The following is a 27,843-nucleotide window of genomic DNA, read 5'->3' on the forward strand; positions in this document are numbered from 1 at the left end:
GAAACAAAAATTGCTTAGTATCTACTTGATATTGTTGCTTACTGCTGAATATTAAAAATATAGAATAATTCTTAATTAACTGCACCCTATATTAAGAGAAACAAAAATTTCATTAGATGCTAAGAAAAATGCTTTAATTTATCATTGTGAAAAGAGAGAATAACTAGGAATATATAAATATATTAATTTAAATTGATGTAGGAGTGGCAATATAATAATAATCAGAATGATACCATACTTTTCTATGAAACATATTAAAAGTTTTCATATTTACTACAGATAAATGAAATCCACATATAATAAGATCAGAACCTTTAGTGTGTGGAGCTATTCTCCACATACTAAAAGGCATCACAGGCTTATATTCTCCAGGTTCCTTATAGTATGTAGTGACCCTGCTGATGATCCTAAAAGCAATTGTCAATCTTATTAATATGTACTTATACTATACTTTTTTAAAAATTAAACTGTAAAGTAATCTTTAATATAATTAAAGATTAAATTAAAAAAATTAATGATCTTTGATCTTCAATTATAATTTAATCTCAACATTTCCACTGAATCTTCAAAACCAGTTTGGGGCATCAAATCAAAACAGCTTCAATCCATTTGGACATCAAAATAACTACAAAAAAACTGAATTAAAACAAAACAAACAAGCATCTCAATCAATGGCACCAAACAAGAGATCAATAGCACAAACAGTATAAGAGTATTCATATTGTTGATCCATAGGCTTAGGTGAACTGTCAACAGCTGCCCCTAACAATAGAACCAGTGTCAACCATCTTGATTAACTATGTAATGAATGTTACAAAATAAATTATTTGGTATTTACAAATGAAATAGGCAACAGGGATTAATATATCTAAAGCCAAACATAAAAATCCAGACAAAATAGAACAAATTCAAAATATTGTTACTATATCAGTGATATGCCGGCTCACAGACTTAAGAATAAAGCAAGATTGATTGAGTTACGTGGATTTAATACTACAAAGGGACGATCAATAAGTATTTACCTTATCTAGAACTATCTGAGTTAGGATTTGAAACATGGATAGCAATTTCATACTTTTCTATGCAGCTACCTTCTAGATGTACACATTCATTTTTTTTCCCCATGTGTGCATAAGCTCTTTCAGGCCTCCTGAATAGAACGCCTCACTTTTTAGCAGAAAACCAAGCTTCCACTTCACTAATTACCACTTCATCAGTATGAAATCTGACCCCATAATGGTTTCAATTTAAAGAAGAGGAAGAAGTCTGAAGGTGAAAGGTCACTAGAATAAGGTGGGTACTGCAAATTTTCAAAGCCACACTTGATTGCAAAGTCCATTGCGAGAGCAGCCTTGTGAGCAAGAGCACTGTTGGCTAGGAAGTGGACACTTTTGGATAGCTTCTGTTCTCTTCAACTTGACAGAATCTTAACTTTCCCAGGAGGCTTCTATAATACTTCCTAGTCATGCAGTTACCTTTTGGGAGCTAATCTGTTTCGATTATGCTTTTAACCTCCCACAAGACTGACAACATCACCTTTTCAACAGACAATAAAATCTTGGCTTTTTTTCAGAATTGGTGAAGATGAACGTGGCTATTGTTTCCTCATCTGTTTTGTTTCAGAATCATAGTGATGTATCAGCATTCATAACACACTCTCTCTCTCTGCAAAGCTCCAACAACTGTGCAGAACAGTCATTCCTTTCGGCCTTTGAGGAAGTTTCAACAATCTCAGGACCCACTGGGCTGCCACCTTAGGGTTGTTCAGGAACTCATGCATTACGGTGCAAATGAACACATTCTAATGTTCACTTCATTTGCTATAAAATTGGCAGTCACACATCCGTAAATGCCTATAACTAATGTGACTGGACTGTAAATTTTATAGCAAATGAAGTGAACATTAGGATATGTCCATTTTCACCGTAATGCATGAGTTCATGTAATGAGACTGATATTTCTGTGTGCTCTATCATTAAATTTCTGCTAAATCATCACCACAAGTTATATCACATTACTCCTTTCTGTCTTCAAGGACTAACTGTTCCACTTTAGCAATGATGGTAGGGTCAGTGGCTGAGATAGGTCTTCCTTCTGTACACATTGCTTTGCCCACACCTGAACTGCCTTTTCCAATTTTTCACAGTCTCATATGATGGGAAATTTTCCTTATATACAGCTTTCATCTCTTCATGGATTTATTCTGTTTATTTGCCTTACAAATAAAGAAATTTTATATCTGATTGGACCTCAACTCTCTCCAGCATACCACCTCTTGCTGTATTCATGGCTCTAGTTCAGTAACCAATGGATCTAGAAAAACAAATGTACATTAATTTATGAGACAGTAGTGTGTGTGTGTGTATATATATATATATATATATATATATATATATATTATGTGAGATAAAAGTTTTAAATATCATATTTATTTTAATTATCAGATATATATATATATATATATATATAGCCATATGTTTTGCCCTTCTCTTTATGTCTGCATTCTTTCATATTATAATTTTTATGCCCTATGAATTATTAGAGTTTTTGGGGAGGATTGGAGTACTATTGCTATCCTATTTCTTTCCTCACTTTGCCTTTTTCAGTCTCAGTTTATTACTTATCCTGTATTAACCCCCCCCCCCCTCCATCTTATTTGTTGGGCTAGCTGCTATTCTGCCAGTATGCTGCTAAAATTAATTCATTACATTTTTCCTACTCAGGCCTAATTACTGGAAAGTAGCAATCAGAAAGAGAGTTTTTGCCAATTGTTATTTGGATGTACTGAAAGGTACTAGCCTTGATAATGTACAATTCAATGTATTCTATTATGATATTTGCAATAATTTTAATAATATTTTAGTTGTATTATTAATTTTTTTTTTAGAGGCTTCTCTTTTAGTTATAGCTCAGGGCACATTTATCTTTTCTTTAGGTATTAACTAGCCTGTTTTCCACTTTTCTTTCTATTGTGCACAGCTTTACTTCCCCCTTTTTTTTTTTTTTTTTTTGTAATATATACAGTAGACTCTCAATTTTCCGGGATAGATGGTAAAAAGAAAATCTCGGATAATCGATTTCCCGGTTAATCCAGAACTACAGTAAGTCACCGGCATACGTAAGAGATATGTTCCAGGACTTCTTATGTAATTGGGGAATGACTAATAAAATATTGTTACAATATCTGTGATATGCCAAAATTAAAAAAACCATATAATATCCTCAGAAGAATTAAGAAAAATAGTTATATATTTTAAAATTATTTAGTTATGTACAGTGCTTTTTTTGTAAAAAAATAGGTCCTGGTACTCATTCTTTGCTATCAGGAAAAATTTAAAATTAAAAGGACATGAAAAGTACTCTAAATTTTTTCCCTCCTAATATTGTTACTTTAGTAGTAATGTTTTTAGAATAAGAACAAATTAAGTATATTAACATAGTTTATTAAGCATAAATTTATTATTCAAGTATATAAAAAAAATAAGTAAACTGTGAGTAAATTAAGTAAAAATAATTTCGTAATAAAGTTTTTGTAGAATATTCCAAATTTTTATTAAGTTCTCATCCAACATGCTATGCCAACTTCTTTTCCTCCTCTTTGTGTGTTGGTTGCTGAATGAAGTTTCCGAAGCAGCCACGAATTGACATATTTTGCTGGATCGAAGCAGGTCAGCGGCGGACCTACAGTTTTAAGAAACAGTAGTGAAGAAACTGTTTTTGTCATCAATGAAGTGTTGGTTGGGCTGGCAATCAGATTCATTTGTGAAAATCCTCACTCACATTCACTCAGTGAAATTGGTATCATACTCAGAGCATTCATCAAATGCTTCAATTCTTCCAAAACCTTCTTATCAATTAGGTATACCCGAAATCCACGAATTGCATTTAACTGTAATTGACAATTTTCTAACTTCATTTTCACCAAATGCCAACAATTCATATTTAGAAGGATTAATACCTTCATTGTCCTTCTCTTGTCATTGGTATTGTCACTAGTTCTTAAATTTGAATTTTTTCTTTTCTTTCTTTCTTTGAAACTGTCCAAAATATCAGTGTCATTCGGATATTCAGGTGCTGTGACCATGTAAACAGAGATAGGGAAAATTTACGGAAAAATGTGGATAACGCACTTCCATGAAACAACAGATGATTATTTGTCGCAGTAAAATCTTTCTAATTCTAATTCTCAAACGGGGCGCTTACAGTTGATTCACAGCGGTGTCCAACCTACGGCCCACGAGGAAAGTGAACTAAAACAGCATTTTAAATTTTGTTAATTATCAAAAACATTTTCTAATTAAATGTTTTGTTCAGTAATTGTGTACTGTACTTAATAAAATTTTTGAATATTTTCAATTTTACTTTTACATGCAACAAGATATCAAAAATGTAACACACTAAAGAAATCTAACTTTGAATTTTTTTGAATATGGCCCCTGTATGGGAAAAGGTTGGACACCACTGCAGTAGAAGGTGGGCCAGAGCCCATTAGGAATACACCTTGATCTGCTCACTCTTGACCAGCGCAACTTCTCCGTATGTGGGACAGGTGGTCGGATAGGTTTTACCAGGTACCACTAAGTTGTAGAATGCTAATTCCTTTAGCTCTCTTAATTCGTGCAGCAGCACTAATTGCCTAAATTGCCTGAAGGCCAGAAAAGTGAACAGGGTGTACCGAGTTAATTCTCTCCTCATCCGTTCGCTATATGAAAATTTTCTTCACTCAACGGAAACTATTTTCAATGTAACTTCCAAGGGAAATTCAAAATAATTAAACAGAGGTCCGACTGAGTAATTTAGAATTATAAAAATGGTTATACAGTTTTATATAGAAAAAATCTTAACAATAGACAGTAAAAAATGCAAATTTAGTTAAATAATTTTACGGAATATTACAAATTTCGAAGTGCATTGCATACAAATGTTACATGTCACCGCTAATAAAGGTGCCAGTACGTCGTACCGTTGCGTACTGTCCTAAAAAAAAAAGCACTGGTTATATATATATAAATAGAAAAATAGTTATATATTTTTTAATTACTTCAATTAAAAACTTTATCTGGGCACAGCAGTGAAGTAGCAGGAGTGGCACATAAGAAAAGAAAACAAAAAACACGTTATTGTACTGTAAAAACTGATATGTATTTCGTAGCCTTATTATTATAATACATATAATAATATGTATTATTATAGTTGACTTCATTGGTGCTGATCCTGTCACCAATTCTCATATTCTGTCTTTGCTCTTTATTATTGTTTAATGTTTGATGTTTATACAATACATGACCAAATGAACTAAAAATAATAATTAATTAATAAAATAAAATAGAAAACTGACCATGTTTCTACATATTTTAAGTTCAACTATTGTTTTGTCAGTGGTATGGTTTAGCCATGCGAGTACTAGGCTTCCTGTCTTATTATTTTTCGCTGCATAAGGACCACCGCTATGCAAATCTATTGCATTGGCGGTTTGATTTTTGCATCATTCCGTCATTGCATGGATTTGTTTAGCATTCGAAATGCAGTGATTCCCTGACTATTATTGGCCTCATGGTCCTCCGTCGAGATGGGGCATGATGGTCAGTCTATTGTATTTTAATTTATTAATTATTATTTTTAGTTCATTTGGTCACATATTGTTGGTAGTCCATGCTTCCACTTTAGTTGTTGTTGTTATTTGGTTTTTAGGAGCATTAGCAACTAAGGCCATATTGCTCCGGGAAGTGCGGTGGTCATTCCTTGACCTTTCCGCATCCTCCGTATTTGGTGGTGACGGGCTCGAACCCCGGTCTAATCAAGAAGCGTGTGCTACGCACTGCTGCTCCTTCCCACCTGGCTACGGAGGCGCCTCCACTTTAGTGAGATTTCACATAATTTGGAAATGGGTACTGATCTGGGGGCGCCACTAAATTTCTTTTAAATTGGCTTGTATTTTCTAAATTATATTAGGAACGTTGCTTCAACAGTACCCTCCCCTTTATCCCCCCATTTTACTTTATTGGTTAAGTTCATTTTCACTCTACTGGTTTGCCATGCTACTGGCATATATTTTATATTACACGCACATGCGCACACGCGCACACACACACACACACACACACACACACACAATATCAAATTTCTAACACAAAATTTCTAAGTGAGGGTAAATATTTATTTTATTGACTGTCCCTCATGATTAACTTTCAAAAAAGATACATGGTACTTATCTAGTTGTATAATTAGCAAATAATTTATTTTGTAACATTCATTAAATATTTAATTGAGAAAAGCTGACAATGGTTCTGTTGCTAAAGGCACACTAGCTCATCTTTGTGTTTACATTCATACACCATATTTTCCACGTTATCCCATAAGTGGTAATTTAAGGGTTGAGATCTATAAACATGGTGGCTGCACCAACCATATATTTTCACATAAAGGGAAAGGTTTTTACTTGTGTAAAGGTGACTACAATGGTATCAGGCAGTTTTTAATTAAATCTATTCAGTACAAAACTGATGATGTTACCAACTGCAAATTCTAAATGGAAAGCATTGAGGGAAGTAACCACAGAAGCTACTTTGATCACTTCCCTTACAAAAAAGAGTAGCAAGATTTCTTTACTTATGTAAACACCAAAAGGAAAGGGATAAACAACATTGGCAAACTAGATATGAATGGTGTAACTATTGATGGGATCTATCTAGTTATATTAAAAGAAAGAGCAAAAGATGGTATATTCCTAAATAACATAGGAATATACCATAAAATATAACAGGTATTACAATAGAGTTAATATTTCCTATTAACCATTAGAAATTTCATCACAACAACATCCGGAAGTCAATTATCCAGAATAATCTGAAAGGCTGATTTTTCTTTTTTTATTAACGGTAGTACAGTAATCACCGGTTATAGTGATCACATTTGCAAATTAAATTTTGATTCTAATAAGCAAAAGATGGAGTTTACTACCTGTTTATAACAGATTGTACAAACAAAAAGCCCAATAAACTTGAAAATTGCAAATAGGGCCATATTGTGTCTTTCTAATGGTTAATAGGAAATATTAACTTTATTGTAATACCTGTTATATTTTATGGTATATTCCTATGTTATTTAGGAAGGCAAACAGTTCTGTTTTATTAGGGTCATCTCCAAGAATATGATTAATATTAGTGAAGAATTAATATTAGTTAATATTAATAATTAATTAATATTAGTTACAAATCATTAGCACATGATTTAAAGCTGTTTGAGCGGATATTGAGAAGGTGAGGACTGTCCACTAATAAATGACGAATAGTCCGTTGCACATGACATGATGTGCACTGAGCAGCGCTGTCATTCATAAATAGACAGAGGTGTGCGAGGCGAGTATGCCCAATTCTTAGGTTGGTTGGTTCTTGGGTTTTATTGGCACATTAGCAACTAAGGCTATAATGCACCAAAACCAGGTGATATCCCCCCCCCAATTCTTAGGCTTCATTGAATTATTTCTTCTCGTCTGCTTTTCCGAAAGCTAGAGAGCCACAGTTTTGGATCTGGTTTTATTCGGTAAAGTTTATTCCCTGGATAACCTCTCCAGATTATTGAACAGCTATTATAACATGACTGGTTTGAAACGGTATATGGAATTTGAAAATTACGGATGATTGGTTTGAAATCAGCATATGGAACTTGAAAAGTCTTTAAAACAGAAGGTGGCAAGATCTGCTTTTTCATTTCCTGGTATCCCAGAATGACCTGGGATCCAGCAGAATGGAATGTCACAGTTTGGTTTGACTGATTACATGCAAATAATTTAGAATGTATTTCTTTTATTACAGGGTGAGAGGAGTTGATATTACTCCACTCACCCTGGTGGCAAGATCTGCTTTTTCATTTCTTGCTATCACAGAATGACCTGGGATCCAGCAGAATGTCAGTTTGGTTTGACTGATTACATGCAAGTAATTTAGAATGTATTTCTTTTATTACAGGGTGAGAGGAGTTGGTATTACTGCTTATGGCAGAGACAGCACTGAGCAAGTCAGTGCATATTAAAGCAGACAGAATTAGAAATTCAAAAATGTGATCCAGAGCTAAGTTTATAGCATAAAGCTCAGCAGTGAAGATACTGCATTCTACTGGTAATGAGACAAAAGTGGTGAATGATGGTAAGATTGCTGCAGCACCTACACCTAATTGGGTCTCAGTTTCTGATCCAGCTGTATAGATTTGATATGCCTTTGAATTAGAAAGAGAGTAAGTTGCATGTAGCTGTGCGATATTGGAAGGAGAAAGGGTGTTCTTTTCCCGCAGTTGAAAATAGTCATCATATATTGCACAGATATTTGTGCAGGGCGGATCTGGTGGTGTCATGTCCTCAAATATATTACTGATTTCCATATTCCATGATTGAGCCAGTTCCTTAAATCTAAGTGCAGCAGGTCAGTTTCCAATGAGGGTGAGAGGGAAGACTGCGGATTTTTGCGGCATATATCAGAAGTAATGTTTTTCTGTACAGGAGGTTCATGGGCTTCAATGTAAAGGCCCTGAACTGGAGAGGTTCTGAAAGCCCCTAGAGCAACTTCCAGATAACTGATGTTCTACTGTAATGTATTTTTTTTTTTTTTAATATAGGTTCTGAAGTCAACAAAGTGCAAATGAGGAAAGATGGACAAAATCAGTCCCCATGCAGTCAGTCAATATTTGAGGAAAAAGGGACCAACAGCAAAGCAATTCATGACAGTAAGGCTACAATATTGGTGGAGGATGCCCCTTTCTATTCAATGGTTAAGAAGTGGGAAGAAGAATTTAAATGAGGGATGACAAATCTGGAAGAAAATCCATGCTGTGGAAAACCTGTAACGTCCACTGCAGAAGTTGTTGACACTGAATGATGTGGTGATGAGTGATCAAGGACTGACAGTTTGGTACATTGCCATGTAGGGCATTTAATCTGAATGTATGTACCACATAATAACAGTTCTCACTATGAAAAAAGGTGACAGCATGATGTGTCCCAAAGTTATTGACAGCAGATCAAAAACACACAAGTTGATAAGTCAAGTGAACATTTGAATCATTTTCAAGCAGATCAAAAAAATTTTCATGCAGAGCTTGTGACCACAGTTGAGACATGGGTTCATCACTTTCGGCCAAAGACAAAGAAGCTGTCCAAATAATGAAAACACAGCTCTGCTCTCCCTCCACAGACAGCCAAGTTGGTTCCTTCTGCTGGTGAGGTGACGGGCATTGGTTTTTGGGATGCCAATGAAGTGTTGCTAGTGGATTACCTTCAGAAAAGCCAGACAGTCACAGGGTCATATTTACTCAGCAAAGGAGCCTTGTTCCACCAGGATAATGTGCCTGCTCATAAGTCTCTCACTGCCATGGCTGCACTGCATGAGTGGCTCTCAAAACTTGGATCATCCCTTATATTCACCAGATATAGTACCAATGGACTTTCACCTATTTCTTAATTTGTAAAAATACCTGATTAGCATCAGTGCATGAATTGCTGGGAACCCAAGAGAAAACCTTCTTGCACAGCTGGAATGAAAAACATTGTAGTGTCAGTGGCAAAAGTGTATTGACTCCAAAGGAGACTAGGTTAAAAAGTAATATGTTATCAGATTCCTCAAATGAAACATTGATTCCCAGGATATGAACTTTTCAAACACTCCTCCTAAAAGTGACAGAACATGAGCATTGATTTAGTGGCATTATATATATATATATATATATATATTTTTTTTTTTTTTTTTTTTAATTTAATTAATTTATTTTTATATGGGTGAATTTGCATTACTTGAATACTTTTTGCAAGGAGCAGGCAAATATCTTTTTAAACACTACCTGTGCTTTATTTCATCTGCTCTTGTATAATTTTTTCGTGTTCTTGATGTTTTAATGAAAACTTTCACCTTGCCCTTCACTACCTAAACTAAGTTTCCAAGGAAAGTAATCAAAGTAATCAATGTAGAATACAGTCAAACAACTAAATCTATAAAGTAAAATGTACTGTATCTGTAAATTGCATTTATTCTATTGTCAGTTTTCTGATTGAAAAACCCAAGTTTCCAAGGGGAACTTGTAGAAACCCTCAACCAAGACTGGACAACTCAGCCACAATTTAAAATATTCCATAAATATTTCCTTCTTTAATAAGATGTGAGCCTAGGCCATTTCCATTTCACTATGTAAAACTGATCATTTCCAGAGTTTATTTTTAGTACATGTAGTATTGCAATTTAATATATTCATACAATATTATTTTTTAGGAATTGTGTACTGAAACAAAGCTGTCATTAGTTCTGGCAAACTAAATTATCTGGTTTCAGAAAGGACATATAAAATGTAAGGATGAGTCAATAAAATATAAGTACAAGTAAATAAAATGTGTGCACCTTTAGCAGATCATATCTTTCAGTCTTCATGCAGTCGTAAAAAAAATGATAACTTTTAGTTTCACTTTTTTGTGAAACTAAAATTTAAATGCAGGTGTCTAATTCTCTGCTACCCAACATCCTTATTATGTTGATGTTAAACTGTATATTCAATTTTAAAAATACTGTTATCTGAAATTTAATTCAAAAAAACAAAACAAAAGCAACAACTTTGAACCTAAAAGTTCTACACCAATCACCTCATTAATAAAAATATAAAGATGATTTTTTCTGAAATGCTTAAAAAATTCAACAATTAACATTCATACCTGGTTTAGAGGCAGAGGAAGGAGAAGCCATCTCAAGATAATCTGCACCACCAATGGAAGAAGTGTTAGAAAGGTTATCATTAAGTACACTTGAAATCTTCAATGTAGAAGGTGGCTGATTTCTTCCTGGAACAATGTTTAAATAATCTGAGGCCTTTTGGCTGGAATCTTGCTTATTTACTGTAAGTATATAAACCTTAAATTACAAAAATAATTCTCATAATTCATATCTCATTCATAAATGTTTTCTTTTTACCCATTCAGTTTTAAAATACTGTTGTAAATAAACTTAAAGACTGCAGATCTCATTACAAAAATTTATTATATATATTTAATATACTGTATAAAATGATTTAACCTGATAGTGGTGGTGGTGCCCCACAGTGTAGCAAAAACGATAGTGGGGTGCCCGACAGGTGTCCAACTTTTAATTTTCTTTTGTTTTTTTTTTGAATTTTGCTCGAAAAGTGCCAATATGTCATCATTTCTTAATGGATTGCAATATTTCTTTTGTTTTAATAAAAAAAAATATTTTTAAAACATGCCCATTGCTACACCTTTTATTTAACAATATTAACAAATTAATTTATAAATATCAATAATTAATAAATATTACTGAAACATAAATCTTTCTCCCCAAGAAATTAAAACAAATATTACTTCTGCAGAAAATTATAAAAATACATTTTAAACATATCAGAAAACTAGTTTCTTAGTTTCTTCTGCTTTCCAGATTAAAAGACTTAATCATATGAAATTTCAAACACACACATGTTCATCTATTTCATCCAATTATATATTATTAAAAAATTATAGAAACATATTATACATATTCAATACTGTTAGTTACTGTTTTTAGGTTTAAAAATTTATTTCCAATTTAGCATGCTTCATAGTTAGAAATTTTAAATCTCTTCTACTGCAGTAAAAAGTTTTGACTGCATTTAGGAAGGTAGAAAAAATTTATCTTCCTAAATGCAGTCAAAACTTTTTACTGCAGTACTTCATCATTTTATACATGAAGTACTGCAGTACTTTTTACTTCATCATTTTATACATGATATGTGATAGTACAACTAAATGATGCAAGAAAACTGGACTTTATCTGCATTTGTCAAAAAACCACTCATACTTCTGCCCTATCAATAAACTGTAACCATCCAGTTTAACTTTTGACCTTTATTGAACTCTGCCTTGGCCGTCTGGGCAGATAATTTATTCCAATGATCTACAACATGCTGCCTTAAGTAAAACATGAGATTCAGCCTTATGTAACAATTCCCTAAAATTTTATATTCCTGCCCTTTGGTTCTAACTTTCTCCTATAGTGAGAATATACCTCTCTCACTCACTTTTACTGATCCCCTTCAGAGTTTTTATACTTTGCAGTCTGAACCACTTAAGTCATTCTTTATATGGACATCAGTCAGCACATCTTTGAACCCTTCCTAGAAATTTTTTTTAAGGTATAGACTCACATGGAAACAGTATTTCAAATTTGGTCTTACCATTGTCTTATATAGATGGATTGATGACATCCTTCTTATGTACACAGGTCTTATTAATTCATAGACAAGAGCTACAGACATATCATATACCTTCCAAGTGGTCTGTTTATTTAATTTATAGTAAATTTCACATGTGATTGTATCACAGTTGATCTTGTGTGTTGTGAGCCACTCCCCCCCCCACACACCAGCTTATAAGTGACTCCTGGATTTCTGTTCCCCAGAGGCTAAACCTTATATTTAGAAATATTACACTTTAGTTGCCATTTCTCAGAATACTTAAAAATGCCAGTTTTTTTTGTTTTTTTTCAAAAAAGAAGTGTATATTTATGACTACCCTTTGTTTCATAAATTTAGCCAGCCCCTGATCAAACAAGGAGCTTCCAAAAGCTTTACTAAATTCAAGGTAAACAATATTGAAGTTTTTAGTAGCAGCCAACTATTTTATAGCTTCAGCATGGTAATTAGACAGACTGGTCAGGCAAGACTTCCCCCTTTCACAAACCCATGCTGTGATCCATTAAGAATACTACTCTTATCAAGATGGCCTGATATTGTATCCATAATCAAAGTCTCCATGATCTTACTTTCAACAGAAGTCAAACTCAACAGTCTATATTTGATGCTCATTGCTTCCTTTGTGGTTGGAGAGAGAGAGATGTTTTCAGATGCATGAGCATTTTCTTATCAGAGTGCCTAAGTTTCTTTTTCTCCAAAGCATTAGATATGCAGTCATTTGGAAGTTTTTTTAAATTATTTTCTCATTATTACAAACAATAAACCATCAAAACCAATTTTCACAATACAATCAACATACTACTTGAGAGAAATAGGGTTTCAGTTTGAGTTTCTTTATGCAGCAGTGATTAAGGCCAGAAAAAAATAAGCTTGTTGTGCATACTCTTTAATATATCTGAAAACATCTGTGTGATTGTGCTTCTTTTTTTTTTTTTTGTTTTTTTTTTTGTAAGTTGTTGAATGTTATGCATAATACTATAAGAATGCACTTCTGTATCATTAACTTACAATCGGTGAAGACAGGACACATGCACTAGCATTAAACCCTAGTTTGATCTGCAAGCATTTCCACAGCAGAATTCCCTCCCCAATACCTTTATGATCAGTACACAGTCTTTGACACAAGACTTCCAGCCAACAAGCAAGTCAAATATAGGAATTTATTTCAATACTGCAAACATTCCATTTTAGTTTTATTTGCATACTTTGGAATATTGAACTAGGTTTCAAATACTTACTGTCTGTAGATTTATCATTCGTAACTTGCCGCCATTGTTATACGATACGTTATATCCCATACTAGACAGCGTTAGCTTAGTATAGTATATAATATTATCAATTAATCAGTATAATTTATTAATCTTGTTAAACTTCATTGTCAATTAAATTGTACTTTTTTAACTAAATACATGTAGTTCTCGACTTTACGAATTAATTCGTTCCTAGTGTGCGCTAGTAAAGTGAAAACTGGTAAAGCAGGAATTTATTTCCCATAGACATAAGGCTAAAACAGGGATTACGTTCTCAACAATGAAATTAGTTAGCTAATTAGTTTATGTTTAAACAATGATTGATTTATCGAAAGAAATGAAAATGTAGCTTGTAAAATCAAGCAAATTATAATAATAGAGAAATTATTTACAACTTACAAATGTTAAAGAATGTTTATTCTTCATCATCATACTAAATGCACACTCGTTGATCACTCATTATTGGCTCAGCACTCATTGGCTTGTTGCACAAGGAGTCATCTTCTTCAGAAATGCTTCAAGAGGCATTTGTTTCCAAGATAATCTCTTTTAATTATAAATTTCATGACTGCATGCATAAGCATTTTTTAACGGCACACACAAATTGCAACTAACACGATTCACGTGGAGTGACAAGTTTACAGAGCTTAAAATAAAAGGAATGAAGAGAAGATTCTGAAAATTTTTGTTTTTTATACGATTGAAGATTTCAGTAAAGGGCAAACACATTTCACCATAATAATGTAAAAAAAACAGAATTCCAGCTATCGGTATTTTCGCAAATGCAAGAAGATCAAGTTCACTACTCGTTTGTAATTGCTTGCAATAACAGAAAAGCCCGATAAACTGGAAAGTGCAAATTGTTTTTATTGTTTTATGGCAGTGACCTCCAGAAATGTGCTTTAGAAAAATATCATAAAGCCGTTCAAAATTGGTTTTTATAACATATGATAACGATGAAAGTGTAGTGTGTTTAATGATTTGAATTGGTAACTAATACAATTTACAAACCACACTCGCGACCTTTTATATGGCCTTAAGGTCAAGCTTGTGACCTTAAAAATGCCATTTTGGAGAGATAAATAGCTTAGTTATACAGCTAAAATTTCAATTTCCACGATCTTGAAACGAATTACCAAAAAAAAAAATGTGTTATTGGGTTCACATTACGATATTTTAACAATATGATGGTGTCTCTGGAACTGATTAATATCGTAAATCGGGATACACTGTATTGTATAGCTATGCACGTGGTTTGGAATGTGGTATTTATGAATGTTTAACATTCATTTTTTGTAATTCATGTTCATATTTTCAATATTGTCGCTAATAATTTTGTAATTCATGTTCATATTTTCGATAATTGGCAAAAAAGAAACTTGTAAACCCGGGAACTCGTAAAGCGAAAACTCTTAAAGTGAGAACTGCCTGTACATATAACGAATTAGATTTTACAAACGTAATTTTTATTAATCAATACATAACTTGATACAGAAGTTATATAACGAAACTTGGAGATAATACTAGATACTGAATGAAAAAAATAAATAAATAAAAATTATATATATATATATATATATATATATATATATATATATATATATATATCTATATATTGTTATAACTACATTGGGATATAAGTTTCGGGTTTTAATATTGTACTGAAATTGCAATTTCATTGAAATTTAATCAAAATCATGACTCAGACAGAACAGCAAAACAAAAGGCTTGAGCTAAAGGGAGTGCTGTGGCTAAGGTGAGAACTGAGGGGGGCAGTTGTGCTCTGAATCACAGCCTTTTAAAATGCACTGCTTTCAGCATTAGCATTAGTAGAGGTACATGATGCAAGAAAGCAAGCTTACAGCATCAGCCAAAAAAAACCCACTCCCATTTCACCCCTCCATTCGTTCGAAATACCTGTCCAGCTGAGCCTTAAATTTATTTAGGCTATCAACTTCCACAACAAGGGATGGAAGTCTGTTCCACCAACCAACTACCCGCTGGCTAAAGGCAAATTTCTGCACATCTATCCTACATCTGTCTTCATCTGTTTTGAATTTATGCCCTCTCAGGGGATTATTCTGGGCAAGAGGAAGAATCCCATCGGCATTGAGCATGCTCAAACCATTCAAGGCTTTATACACCTCTATCAGATCACCTCGCCAGTGCCTAGTCTCCAGACACTGTAATTTGCAAAACTTAAGCCTTTCTTCGTAAGAGCAACCCTTTGTTTCATTCACTAATCTTGTTGCCCTTCTCTGTACTCGTTCCAGCAGCTCTACATCCTTCTGGAAATGAGGCCTCCAGACCTCTATACAGTACTCAAGGTGTGGCCTGACCATTGCCTTATACAAGGGAATAATCACCTCCTTATCCCTGATAGAAAAATTCCTCTATATCATTGACAAGACACCATTGAGCTACTCTTGCAGCCCGTCTGCACTGTCAGAAAACTTCATATCTGCCTGCACAATTACCCCAGGGTCCTTTTCATTCTCTACCACTGTCAGTGTAGTACCACAGAGTTGATATGTTGCTCTGGGATTACTGTTTCCCATATGTAGTATTTTACATTTGTCAATGTTAAACTTCATTTGCCACTTCTCAGCCCATCTGCTCAACCTTTCCAGATCCTGTTGCAGTAGCATAGCGTCAGTAGTGTCCTTAACAACCCTGCCAATCTTTGTATCGTCAGCAAACTTCGACATTAAGCTTGATATACCCATCATCAATATCATTTATAAATACAGAAAACAATAATGGACCCAACACTGAACCCTGAGGGACTCCACTAATAACATTAGTCCACGATGAGCAGTGTCCATTGATTACCACTCTCTGTCTTCTCCTCCTCAACCATCCCCTTATCCATAGCAGCAATTTGCATCCAATGCCACACTGCTCCAATTTGTGCAGCAGTCTTTCATGTGCAACAGTATCAAAAGCCTTTCTAAGATCCAAATATATAATATCAAAGTTATTCGCTGCATCCAGTTCTTTTGTGACTGCATCATAGTATCCAATCAAATTGGTCAGGCAAGACCTTCCCTTAACAAAACCATGCTGTGCCTGAGCTATAACTGAAGTCTTGTCTAGATGATCCTGCAGTGCTTCTTTAACCAGTGCCTCTACTAATTTTCCTGGAACAGAAGTTAAACTCACAGGTCTATAATTACTTGTGTCAGCCTTTGATCCTCCTTTGTGAACTGGGGTCACATTTGCACATCTCCAGTTTATGGGTACCTCCCTTGAGTCCAAAGAAGCTCTCATAATTATGGCTAAGGGTTTGCTAACTTCCTTTGCTGCCTCCTTTAATATAACTGGATAGATCCCATCCATCCCGGGTGCCTTTTTTATGTTTATCCTCAACAATTTCTCCTCTACTTTCCTCTGAGTTATTACAAAATCATATAGCTCACTGCCAGAGTTTACTTCACCTCTGGCATTCCCCTTCCTGAATAACTCTGCATGTGTGAATGTCGATGCAAAATATTCATTTAGTTTGTTAGCTACCTGAGCAGGATCACCAACAGTTGAACAATCGATATCAAGTGGACCAATTTGATTTATCCCCTTCCTTCTAGAGTTTACATTAGGTAAAGAACTCTATTTCTGTTTTCTTTGCATCCTTTGTCGAGGATTTCTCATAATCTGCCTTTGCCTGCCTAATCTCCTTTGTGACTTGATTACAGACCAGCTTATATCTATCGTAGGCTTCCATGTCACCCATTAATTTATATGTATCCCATGCATTTTTCTTCTCTGCCATATGTCTCATTAGTTCATCTGCCATCCATTTAGGCCTAAACCTTGAACAATATTTCTTAGTTGGTATGTAAAGCCTAGTAGCTTCCAAGATAAGTTTTTTGAATGCTTCCCATTTTGAATTTGCTGTTGGTAACATCATCAGTTGGTCCCACTGTATAGAATTTAAATACTGTCTCAGACCATTGAAGTCGCCTTTACGAAAGAAAAAAACCCTTCCCTTTACCCCTGATGGTAGTTAGCTCTGAGTAAATCCCACTTCAGCACACTGATCACTGCCACCTAATGGTTCCTTTATCTGCAGATTCTTAATGCATGAAGAATCACTACTGATAATCAGATCAAGAGTACTACTCCCTCTAGTTGCCTCTCAAACATGCTGATGCAGAAAACAATCATCCAATAAATTCACAAAAGCCTTGCTAGTGTGTGAGTGAACAACCCACAAATTCCAGTCAATATCTGGGAAATTAAAATCCCCCATTATAAGACTCTCTGATTTACTGGCCCACTCTATTTCCCTGTACAGTTTCTTATTACACTCATCAGAGTCATTAGGCCTATAGCACACTCCTACTCTCAATTTTGATCTCACAATGCTTATGTCACACCAAACTGACTCGACACTACACTATCCAACGATGTCGACTGGCTTCACTTCCTTGGATTTTATGTGTTTCTTAACTAATAGCATAACAGGGATGGAATATACTTAAATAGAAAGGGTGCAAGAATATTTGCTGATGCTATCGAGGCAGTGTTAGGTGAGTTGGAAAACTGCTAGCTTGGGGGGATACACGGACTAATAGATTAACAGTAGCCGCTGGCAGAGGTGAAAGTGATCCTTGCGCTGCTTCTATTGGAATGAGAAGCAGCCTGGAAAACAAGATGAAGGGTACTTAAGAGACTGCTGGAAGTCATTGTGGTACAAGGAAACACATGGGTTGTGTTAGGGTAGCTAAGAAATGAACAGGTGCATGTATACTTGCGTGTATACCAATGCTAGGAGTTTGGTAAATAAATTTGATGAATTTGAGGTGTTGATCAAAACATCGAAGGCAGTTATTGTTGGGATATCAGAGACATGGTGTCACACAGATATAAAGAATGCAGAACAGCAAATTGGGGAGTACAATGTGTACAGGAAGGATAGACAGGATAGGAAGCGAGGAGAGGGGTTATGCTATTAGTTAAGAAACCCATAAAATCCAAGGAAGTGCAGCCAGTTGACATCGCTGGACAGTGCAGTGTCGAGTCAGTTTGGTGTGACATAAGCACTGGGAAATCAAAATTCAGAGTAGGAGTGTGTTATAGGCCTAATGACTCTGATGAGTATAACAAAAAACTGTACAGGAAAATAGAGTAGGCCAGTAAATCAGAGTGTCTTATAATGGGGGATTTTAATTTCCAAGAGATTGACTGGAATTTATGGGTTGGTCACTCACACTAGCAAGGCTTTTGTGGATTTATTGGATGATTGTTTTTTGCATCAACATGTTCGAGAGGCAACTAGAGGGAGTAATATTCTTGATCTGATTATCAGTAGTGATTCATTAAGAATCAGCAGATAAAGGAACCACTAGGTGGCAGTGATCACAGTGATGAAGTGGGATTTACTCAAAGAGGTAATTAAAATCAAGGGTAAAGGGAAGTGTTTTTGCTTTCGTAAAGGTGACTATGGAGGTCTGAGACAGTATTTAAATTCTATACAGTGGGACCAACAGATGATGTTACCAACAGAAAATTCGAAATGGGAAGCATTCGAAGAATTAATCTTGGAAACTACTTGGCTTTTCACACCAACTACGAAATATTGTTCAAGATTTAGCCCTAAATGGATGTCAGATGAACTAATTAGACATGTGGCAGAGAAGAAAAATGCATGGCATACATATAGATTAACAGGTTACACAAAAGCCTATGATAGATATAAGCTGGTCTGTAACCAAGTCACAAAGGAAGTTAGTCAGGCAAAGGCAGATTACGAGAAATCTTTGACAAAGGATGCAAAGAAAAACAGCAAAGAGTTTCTCTACTTATGTAAACTCTAGAAGGAAAGGGATGAATCTGATTGGTCCAGTGGATATTAATGATTCAACTGTTAATGATCATGCTCAGGTGGCTAACAAACTAAATGAGTATTTTGTATCTAAATTCACACGAGCAGTTATTCAGGGAAGGGAATGCCAGACGTGAACTAAACTCTGGCAGTGAGCTAGATGATTTTGTAATAACTGAGAGAAAAGTGGAGGAGAAGTTGTTGAAGATAAACATAAGAAAGGCACCTGGGGTGAATGGGATCTATCCAGTTATATTAAAGGAGGTAGCAAAAGAAGTGAGCAAACCCTTAGCCATAATCATGAGAGCTTCCTTGGACTCAGGGGAGGTACCCATGGACTGGAGATGTGCTAATGTGACCCCAATTCAGAAAGGAGGCCAAAGGGCAACACAAATAATTATAGACCTGTTAGTTTAACTTCTGTTCCAATGAAATTAATGGAGGCACTGCAGGCTCATCTAGAGAAGACTTCAGTTATAGCTTGGACACAGCATGGGTTTGTTAAGGGGAAGTCTTGTCTGACCAATTTGATTGGATACTATAATGTGGTCACAAAGCAACTGGATGTAGTGAATACCTTTAATATCATATATTTGGATCTTTAGAAAACGTGTTGATATTGTTGCACATGGAAGACTGCTGCACAAATTGGAGCAGTGCTGCACTGGAGGCAAATTGCTGCTATGGATAAAGGGATGGTTGAGGGGGAAATGACAGACAGTGGTAATCAATGGACACTGCTCTTCGTGGACTAATGTTATTAGTGGAGTCCCTCAGGGTTCAGTGTTGGGCCCATTGTTGTTTTCTGTATTTATAAACGATATTGATGATGGTATATCAGGCTTAATGTCCAAGTTTGCAGACAATACGAAGGTTGGCAGGGTCGTTGGTTGGTTGGTTGTTGTTGGGATTTTTTGGCGCAAAAGCAACTTTGGCCATATTGCGCCTATCTATTAATGTTTAGTGACAAGGACGTTTATATTTCTTAAATATGATTTATATCTGGTCAAAATATCCTATTAATTTTAAATATGTAAATATATTTTCAATGTTGGAGTTATCGCCTAGGATTTGTGATAAGGTCAGAGAATCTTGGAAATTTATAGGGAGATGGAAGGCTGATTGTCGCGCCATGTGGTATTGTGGACATTCTATAAGGAAATGTTTTACAGTGAGTTGACAAGAACAGTGAAGGCATTCTGGAGGATTTGCTTTGGTGAGTAAATAATTGTGCAGAGGATGTGTATGTCCAATGCGTAATCTGGATATAATGACTTCTTCATGCCGATTCTTGCGAAGACTATTTCCATGGCTGTAGCTCATGTTTTATTTGAAACAGTTTATTGTTTAATTCATTTTGCCACATTTGTGACCACTGATTGTGGAGAAACTGTTTTATGATTGGTCTGTAATCGGTATATGGAACTTTGCAAAACCTTTGGTTTGTGTTTGTAGGATTCTTTGCTGCTCGATCAGCTCTTTCATTACCTTCAATGCCTGTATGTCCTGGGATCCAACAGAATTTTACTTGCCTCATTTTGCTTTTAAGTTTCACAAGGTGAGCTTGTATCTGATAGAGAATGGGATGTGATGGAGTCTGTCTTTGTATTGCACTCAATGAATCTGTGTAGATGAGATGTTTTAGAAGAGGGGAAGAATCTATGTATTTTAAGGCCATTTGTAGGGCGAATAGTTCAGCGGAATAGCTACTGCATTGGTTTGGAAGTTGTTGTGAGAGAACAGTGTCTGGAAATACCACTGCAGCACCAACTTTGGTGCTGTTTTAGAGCCGTCTGTATATATATGAAGGTATTCCGAGAACTGTGATGCGTGGGCTGCATGCATCTGTTTTATGTTGACATTTGCCAGAGTGCTTTTTCCCCATTGTTGAAAATAAGTGTCACAGTTTGGCGTGAAAGTGTGCCATGGTGGAATACTTATGCTATTATCCTCGTGTACATTTTCAAAGCTTAGGCCCCATTTTGAGATTGTTTCTTTTAGTCGTATTCCGGCTGGTTTATTTACTGTGGGTTTATTGCTGTAGAGGATTTCCCACTGTGGATTGAAAAGATACTGCCAAGTAGGATGGTGAGGAAGACTTCGGATTTTAATTGCATAGTTTAATAGCAGCATTTGCCTCCGGAGATATAATGAGGGCTCATGAGTCTCTGCATATAAGCTTTGTACTGGTGATGTTCTGTATGCACCTAAAGAGATTCGTAAGGCACTATGATGTATGGAATCGAGCCATTTGATGACACTTGGTCTACACGAACTATACACAGGGGCTCCATAGTCTAGTCTTGATCTGATTATAGCATGGTATAGGTGAAGGAGTGTGAACCGATCGGCTCCCCACTTCATTGCAGAAAGAAGTCTGAGAATATTTAGTTTTTTTTGACAGGTTGTTCGGAGGTATTTGATGTGTTCCAAAAAGTTAAGTTTTTTGTCAAGAATCAGGCCAAGGAAACGTATACTATTTGCTAGAGGTATCAGCTGGTTTTCTAGTTTTATTTCTGGATCTAGATGCATTTTTCGTTTTCTACAGAAGTGTACAGCTATTGTTTTTTGTTCTGATAATCTGTAGCCATTGTTTTTAGTCTACAATTCTATTTTGTTCACTGCGCTTTGTAATTGTCTTTCTATCATGTTCATGTTTTGTGAATGGCATGAGATAGTAACATCATCTGCATAAAGGAATGTTTCAACTGTTTTTGGCAGGTCTGTCTCTATTTTATAATAGAGTTTATTTTGATGACAAATAAGGTTGCACTCAGCACTGAGCCTTGGGGTACTCCTTCTTCCTGTGTGTATATTTTTGACAGATTGTTTTGGTATTTTACCTGGAAGGTTCTAACTTTCGGAAAATTTTTTAACAAGAGTGGTAAGTTTCCTCGCAAACCGATATTGTGGAGATCTTTAAGAATGCCGTATCGCCAGGTAGTATCAAAGGCCTTTTCTATATCAAGACTGATCATTATTAGATGCTCATTCCTTAGAAAAGCATTGCGGATATTTGCTTCTGCTTTTATCATGGGAGATCTGTTTTTATGATCTGTTTTTACGAAATCCGTATTGAGTTATGTTAAGTACGTTATACGTTTCCAGAAACCAGGTTAATCTGTTGTTCACCATTTTCTCGAGGATTTTCCCAAGGCAACTTGTTAGCGCTATTGGTCGATAATTTGTAGGGATCGTGTGATCTTTGCCAGGTTTTGGTAAGGCAATTATAAGGGAGTGAAGCCAGGAATTTGGATAGTAGTTTTCCATATAAATTCTATTGTATAGCATAAGAGATTTTAGAGATTTTTGATTAAGTTGTTGGATCATTTCATAGTGAACTCCATCAAGTCCTGCTGCACTTTTCCTAGACTTAGCCAGAGCTTTTTGTAATTCTTCTATGTTGAAAGATTGGTTGTACGGGAGTTGTTGGTTGGTTTTAAAATTTAGTCTGTATTTTTCAGCTACAGTTTTAGTTTTCTGAAAAGATGGAGTATATGCCGATACTGCTGATATATTTGCAAAAGTAGTTGCCAGTAAGTTTGCGATTTCCTTGGGGTTGGTTATCTCCTGTCCATTCCAGATTATTAGTGGAGTTGGAACTGAAAGAAATTTCCCATTTAGTTTTCTGATTTTGTTCCATATGACACGGGTATCTGTATTTTTGTTAATTGTGGAGGCGAAACGTATCCATGATTCCTTTCTACTTTACGCTGGAGATATCTAGCTTTGGCTCTGGCTTTTTTAAAATTTATGAGATTGATGAAAATGGGATATTTTCGGAAGAGATTCCAAGTTTTGTTCTTCTCTCTTTTGGCCATACTGCATTCTTCAGTCCACCACGCTGTGTCATGTTTATGGCATTTTCCAGATGACCAAGGAACTGTAGCTTCAGCTGCTATTAAAATTTGGTTTGTGACATGAGCTGTAGCATTGTCTATGGGCTGAGTGGTGATTATTTGTTCATCTATTGCTGCAATTGTTTTATATTTAGTCCAGTCAGCTTTATGGAATCTCCATCTTTTTTGGCCATCGTGATGTGCAACATCATTTGTTAGTATTTTGCAGACCACAGGAAAATGGTCGCTATTTAGTGGATTCTTCAATATTGACCATTCAATCAATGGGTATAGGACAGGTGAAATTATGGATACGTCAATTGCAGAGGCTGTTCCAGTGGGCAAATGAATGTATGTCTCAGTACCAGTATTAAGGAGAGAGAGATTTTGCTCTTCCAGTAATTTCTCAATCAATTTACCATGTTTGTCTTGATGACGGGATCCTCACATGGGATGGTGACTATTTAAATCTCCCATGATACAGACCGGAGGTGGAAGCTGGGTTACTAACGCTTCCAAATCTGAAAATGAAAATTCTTGATTTGGGGGAAGGTAGAGTGAGACCAGTGAGAAAGTAAAATGTATTGAGACTCGAACTGCAACTGCTTCCAAAAGAGTTTGTAGTTGGAGGCGTTTACACGGAATTTTGGAATCAATTAAGATTGCAACTCCACCTTGAGCTCCTCCGGAAAATCTTCGGTCTTGTCTATAGGTACCGTAGTGGTTTACTGCTGCATTTATTCGTGGTGTTAGGTTAGTTTCTTGAAGGCAGACGCCTACTGGGTGATATTTATCAACTAGGTTGCGAATGTCATCCAGGTTGCTGCGGAAACCTCGACAATTCCACTGTATTATTGTGCGTATTATATTGGCTTTGTATTTGTATTTGTCTCTGACTTTTTACGAGTGGGGATCTGCTTGGATCGCTCAGGCTTTTCTCTTTTCTGGGGAAGAATGGACGAACTTCCATCTCTTCCTCAGCATGTATCTCTAAGATTGGTTCTTCTGGGACTTCTTTTTCACATGTATCCATATGATCATGGGCAGGGGGTTTGTCATCTTTATCTATGTTTTTAGTATTCATGATTGGCCGTGACATAGATGCCATTGTTAGCGGAATTGTAACAGGTGTATTTATGGCTTGATTAGAAGTTGAGGTTGAAGATGATTTTGCTGATGGAGCTAGGATTGAGTGAGCCCAATCAGAAATAGAGATGTTTGGTGGGACTGTAACGTTGGTTTGAACTGAAGTGGTAGTGGTGGTAACAGCAGTTATCTGTTTATGCTGTTGGACAGTTGCTGCATATGAGTGTGTTATTGTAATTGGTGATATTTGTTTCTTTGCCTCAGGGTAGGAAACTTTGTGCTCTGTTTTATACTTCTGAATCATTTTTTTCTTTTTTCCATGTTTCACAGTCTTTGGAGTAAGTGGAATGGTTGCCTCTGCAGTTTGGACACTGCAAGGTTTGTGCAGAACATTCGGTATGGATATGGTCTTTAGATCCACATGAAGCACATACAGCAGTCCCTCGACATACTGTCTGTGAATGCCCAAATTTTTGACATTTATAACATCTGATTGGGTTCGGTATATACGGTCGGACACGACAGTTCAAGTATCCGGCTTTTACAGATGTTGGTGGATTTGGCAAGTTGAAAGTTAGTATAATGTTTCTGGTTGGAAGTAGTGAACCATCCTTTTTGATTAGTATTCTTTTTACCTGAATAACATTTTGTTCTGAAAGCTCTTGTTTAATTTCTTCCTCGGATACATGTAGGAGATCCCATTCTGTTACAACTCCTTTTGAGTATGAGGTGACACTTCTATGGGAGTTCCTCCAAGTGTTTTCAATTTAAGTAGCTTGTCAGAATGCTTGGATTGTGTTGTTTCAATAAGCAGGTCACCTGATTTTAGTCTGCGAACCATTTTTGGTGAGCCAGCGACATTCTCTAAACTTTTCTGGATCAGAAAGGGAGAAAGCTTGCTGACTGGCTGGTCAGTCAAAGAATGTATTATGAGGAAATGAGGCCAGATATTCTGGTCTGTATCCTTCTTTTGTCTCTTAGCAAAGGAAGGGTTATAATCTTCCTGCTCTCTAGAATGTGATGGGGCATTGATCCCGCAAGAGTCAGTATTGGTATGGTCCATCTTTGCTCCTTTTAGCCCTTGGCAGAGAGACTTTTCTGCCGAGATTTCCAGCCCCGCCACAGGGAGGCAGGAGCAGTGTCTGGTGTGACCAAGCGAAGATTAGTAGGGATTAGTAATATACTATGAGAAAAAAGAAAGGTGGCTTTCCTTCCTTGCTCTGTACAGGGACTTTTGTTACGAGAGCTGTTATAAAATGAATAGATTTTTTAACGATAAGAACAAAAAGGAACTGTAAATCGCTTTCTGGAAATCGCACTGGAAGTACTGAGAAATCGCTTAGTCACAATCGCTTGGCACCCGGGGCAGGCAGGGTCGTTAAGGACACTGATGACAGTATGCTGCTGCAACAGGAACTATAAAAGTTGAGCAGATGGACTGAGAGGTGGCAAATGAAGTTTAACATTGACAAATGTAAAGTACTACATATGGGAAGCAGTAACCCCAGAGCAACGTATCAATTCTGTGGTACTACACTGACAGTGGTAGAGAATGAAAAGGACCTGTGGTAATTGTGCAGGCAGATATGAAGTTTTCTGAGCAGTGCAGACAGTCTGCAAGAGTAGCTCATGGTGTTTTGTCAATGATGATATACAGGAATTTTTCTAGCAGGGATAAGGAGGTGATTATTCCCTTGTATAAGGCAATGGTCAGGCCACTCCTTGAGTACTGTATACAGGTCTGGGGGGCCTCATTTTAAGAAGGATGTAGAGCTGGTGGAACGAGTCCAGAGAAGGAGGTGATTATCCCTCCAAGATTAGTGAATGGAACAAAGGGGTGCTCTTACAAAGAAAGGCTTAAGTTTTGCAGATTAATGTTTGGAGACTAGGCACCTGCGACGTGATCTGATTGAGGTGTATAAAGCCTTGAATGGTTTGAGCATGCTCAATACTGATGGGATTCTTCCTCAGCATTCTAAGCAACCCAAGAGGGCATAAATTCAAATTGAGGACAGACAGTTGTAGGATAGATGTGCAGAAATTTGCCTTTAGCCAGCAGGTAGTTGATTGGTGGAACAGACTTCCATCTTTTGTTGTGGAAGTTGATAGCCTAAATCAATTTAAGGCTGAGCTGGACAGGTATTTGGAATGAATAGAGGGGTGAAATCGGAGCATTTTTTTTTTTTTTTTTTGCTGATGCTGCATAAGCTTGCTTTCTTGCATCGTATGCCTCTACTAATGCTAATTCTAAATCCCACACAATATTTATCAATTATTTACATGGCAAAAACTATCATTCTGAAAACTGAATAATGGTGAAACAAAAGAGCAAATGGGAGTCTTGCTCCTGTCTTTGCATTCCTATCTTAGGCATGACCACAGCCCAATGCTTGGCACTAGGTGCCGATTTCAAGTACATGAAATGTCATATCTCATATCATATACTTGAATCCATGTGGTACCACAAAATACAGCAAAATATCTGTAAATCATTCTACCTGTACATTCCTCTAACACTGTGGATGTCTCAAAAATATAAACAATTTTTTAATTTATGATTTTATTTTACTTTTGTGATTATTGTTATAATTTTAATCCGTACACTTTTTTTATTATAAAATAGTTGTGTACAATATATAATGTGCTTCCAATTTCTGCTGCAACAGTGAAAATGTGTTAGAACGAAATTCTAGATATGCAAGAATTTTTAACAACAGAATACTCTTTCCCCACACATACTGCTGTCCTAAGGGATTTTGTATATTTCTGGAAACAAAAATTTATTTGTAATAAAATTTACAAATTCAATATATGTAAACAAAACAGTCCATTCCGGTTATTGGGGACAGATCAGGGCTAGTGCATTTTGGCCCGATTAAATGGCTGCCCCAATTATCCAAAGTTTCACATAAATAGTTAAAAAATACAATGTACCCCCCTTTACAATTGGTTCGCTGTACAATCAAATCACGTTACAATGAACTCGCCATAGTAAAGTATTGTTCATTATATGATGTGCAGTAAGCTGTACAATCAAATCGATGGAGTCACCATAGTAAAGTACCATTCACTATACGATGTGCAGAAAGCGCTGGTCATTGTGATCACATTTGTGAATTGAATTTTAATTCTATTAAACAGTGATTCTAATTAGTGAAAATAGGAGGAATTATCCACAGGCTGTAAAAGCAAAGATATATTAAGCACAAATTTGCCCTTTAGCATTAGCATTAGTAGAGGCATTTGATGCAAGAAAGCAAGCTTATGCAGCATCAGCCAAAAAAAAAAAAAAAAAAAAAAACCACTTCCACTTCACCCATCTGTTCTTTCAAAATACCTGTCCAGCTGAGCCTTAAACTTATTTAGGCTATTAACTTCCACGACAAGGGATGGAAGTCTGTTCCACCAACCAACCACCCGCTGGCTAAAGGCAAATTTCCGCACGTCTATCCTACATCTGTCTTTCCTCAATTTGAATTTATGCCCTCTCAGGTGATTATTCTGAGCTAGAGGAAGAATCCCATCAGCATTGAGCATGCTTAAACCATTCAAGGCTTTATACACCTCTATCAGATCACCTCGCTGGTGCCTAGTCTCCAGACACTGTAATTTGCAAAACTTAAGCCTTTCT

General features: G+C 36.0%; 1 protein-coding gene across 1 annotated transcript in view; it reads right to left on the reverse strand.

Moving 5' to 3' along the window:
• The window catches only part of LOC150079898 (uncharacterized), a 130,175-nt gene that overhangs the window by 23,420 nt on the left and 78,912 nt on the right, over positions 1–27,843 (reverse strand). Inside the window, exon 9 of the mRNA XM_090383272.1 lies at positions 10,688–10,867. Within this exon, the coding sequence (XP_090239398.1) occupies positions 10,688–10,867 (180 nt within the window). The remainder of the gene's footprint in view (positions 1–10,687; positions 10,868–27,843) is intronic.

Source organism: Mastigoproctus giganteus, chromosome 10 (assembly GCF_048544385.1).
Source record: "Mastigoproctus giganteus isolate SK-2022 chromosome 10, ASM4854438v1, whole genome shotgun sequence".
NCBI classification, from domain to species: domain Eukaryota; kingdom Metazoa; phylum Arthropoda; class Arachnida; order Uropygi; family Thelyphonidae; genus Mastigoproctus; species Mastigoproctus giganteus.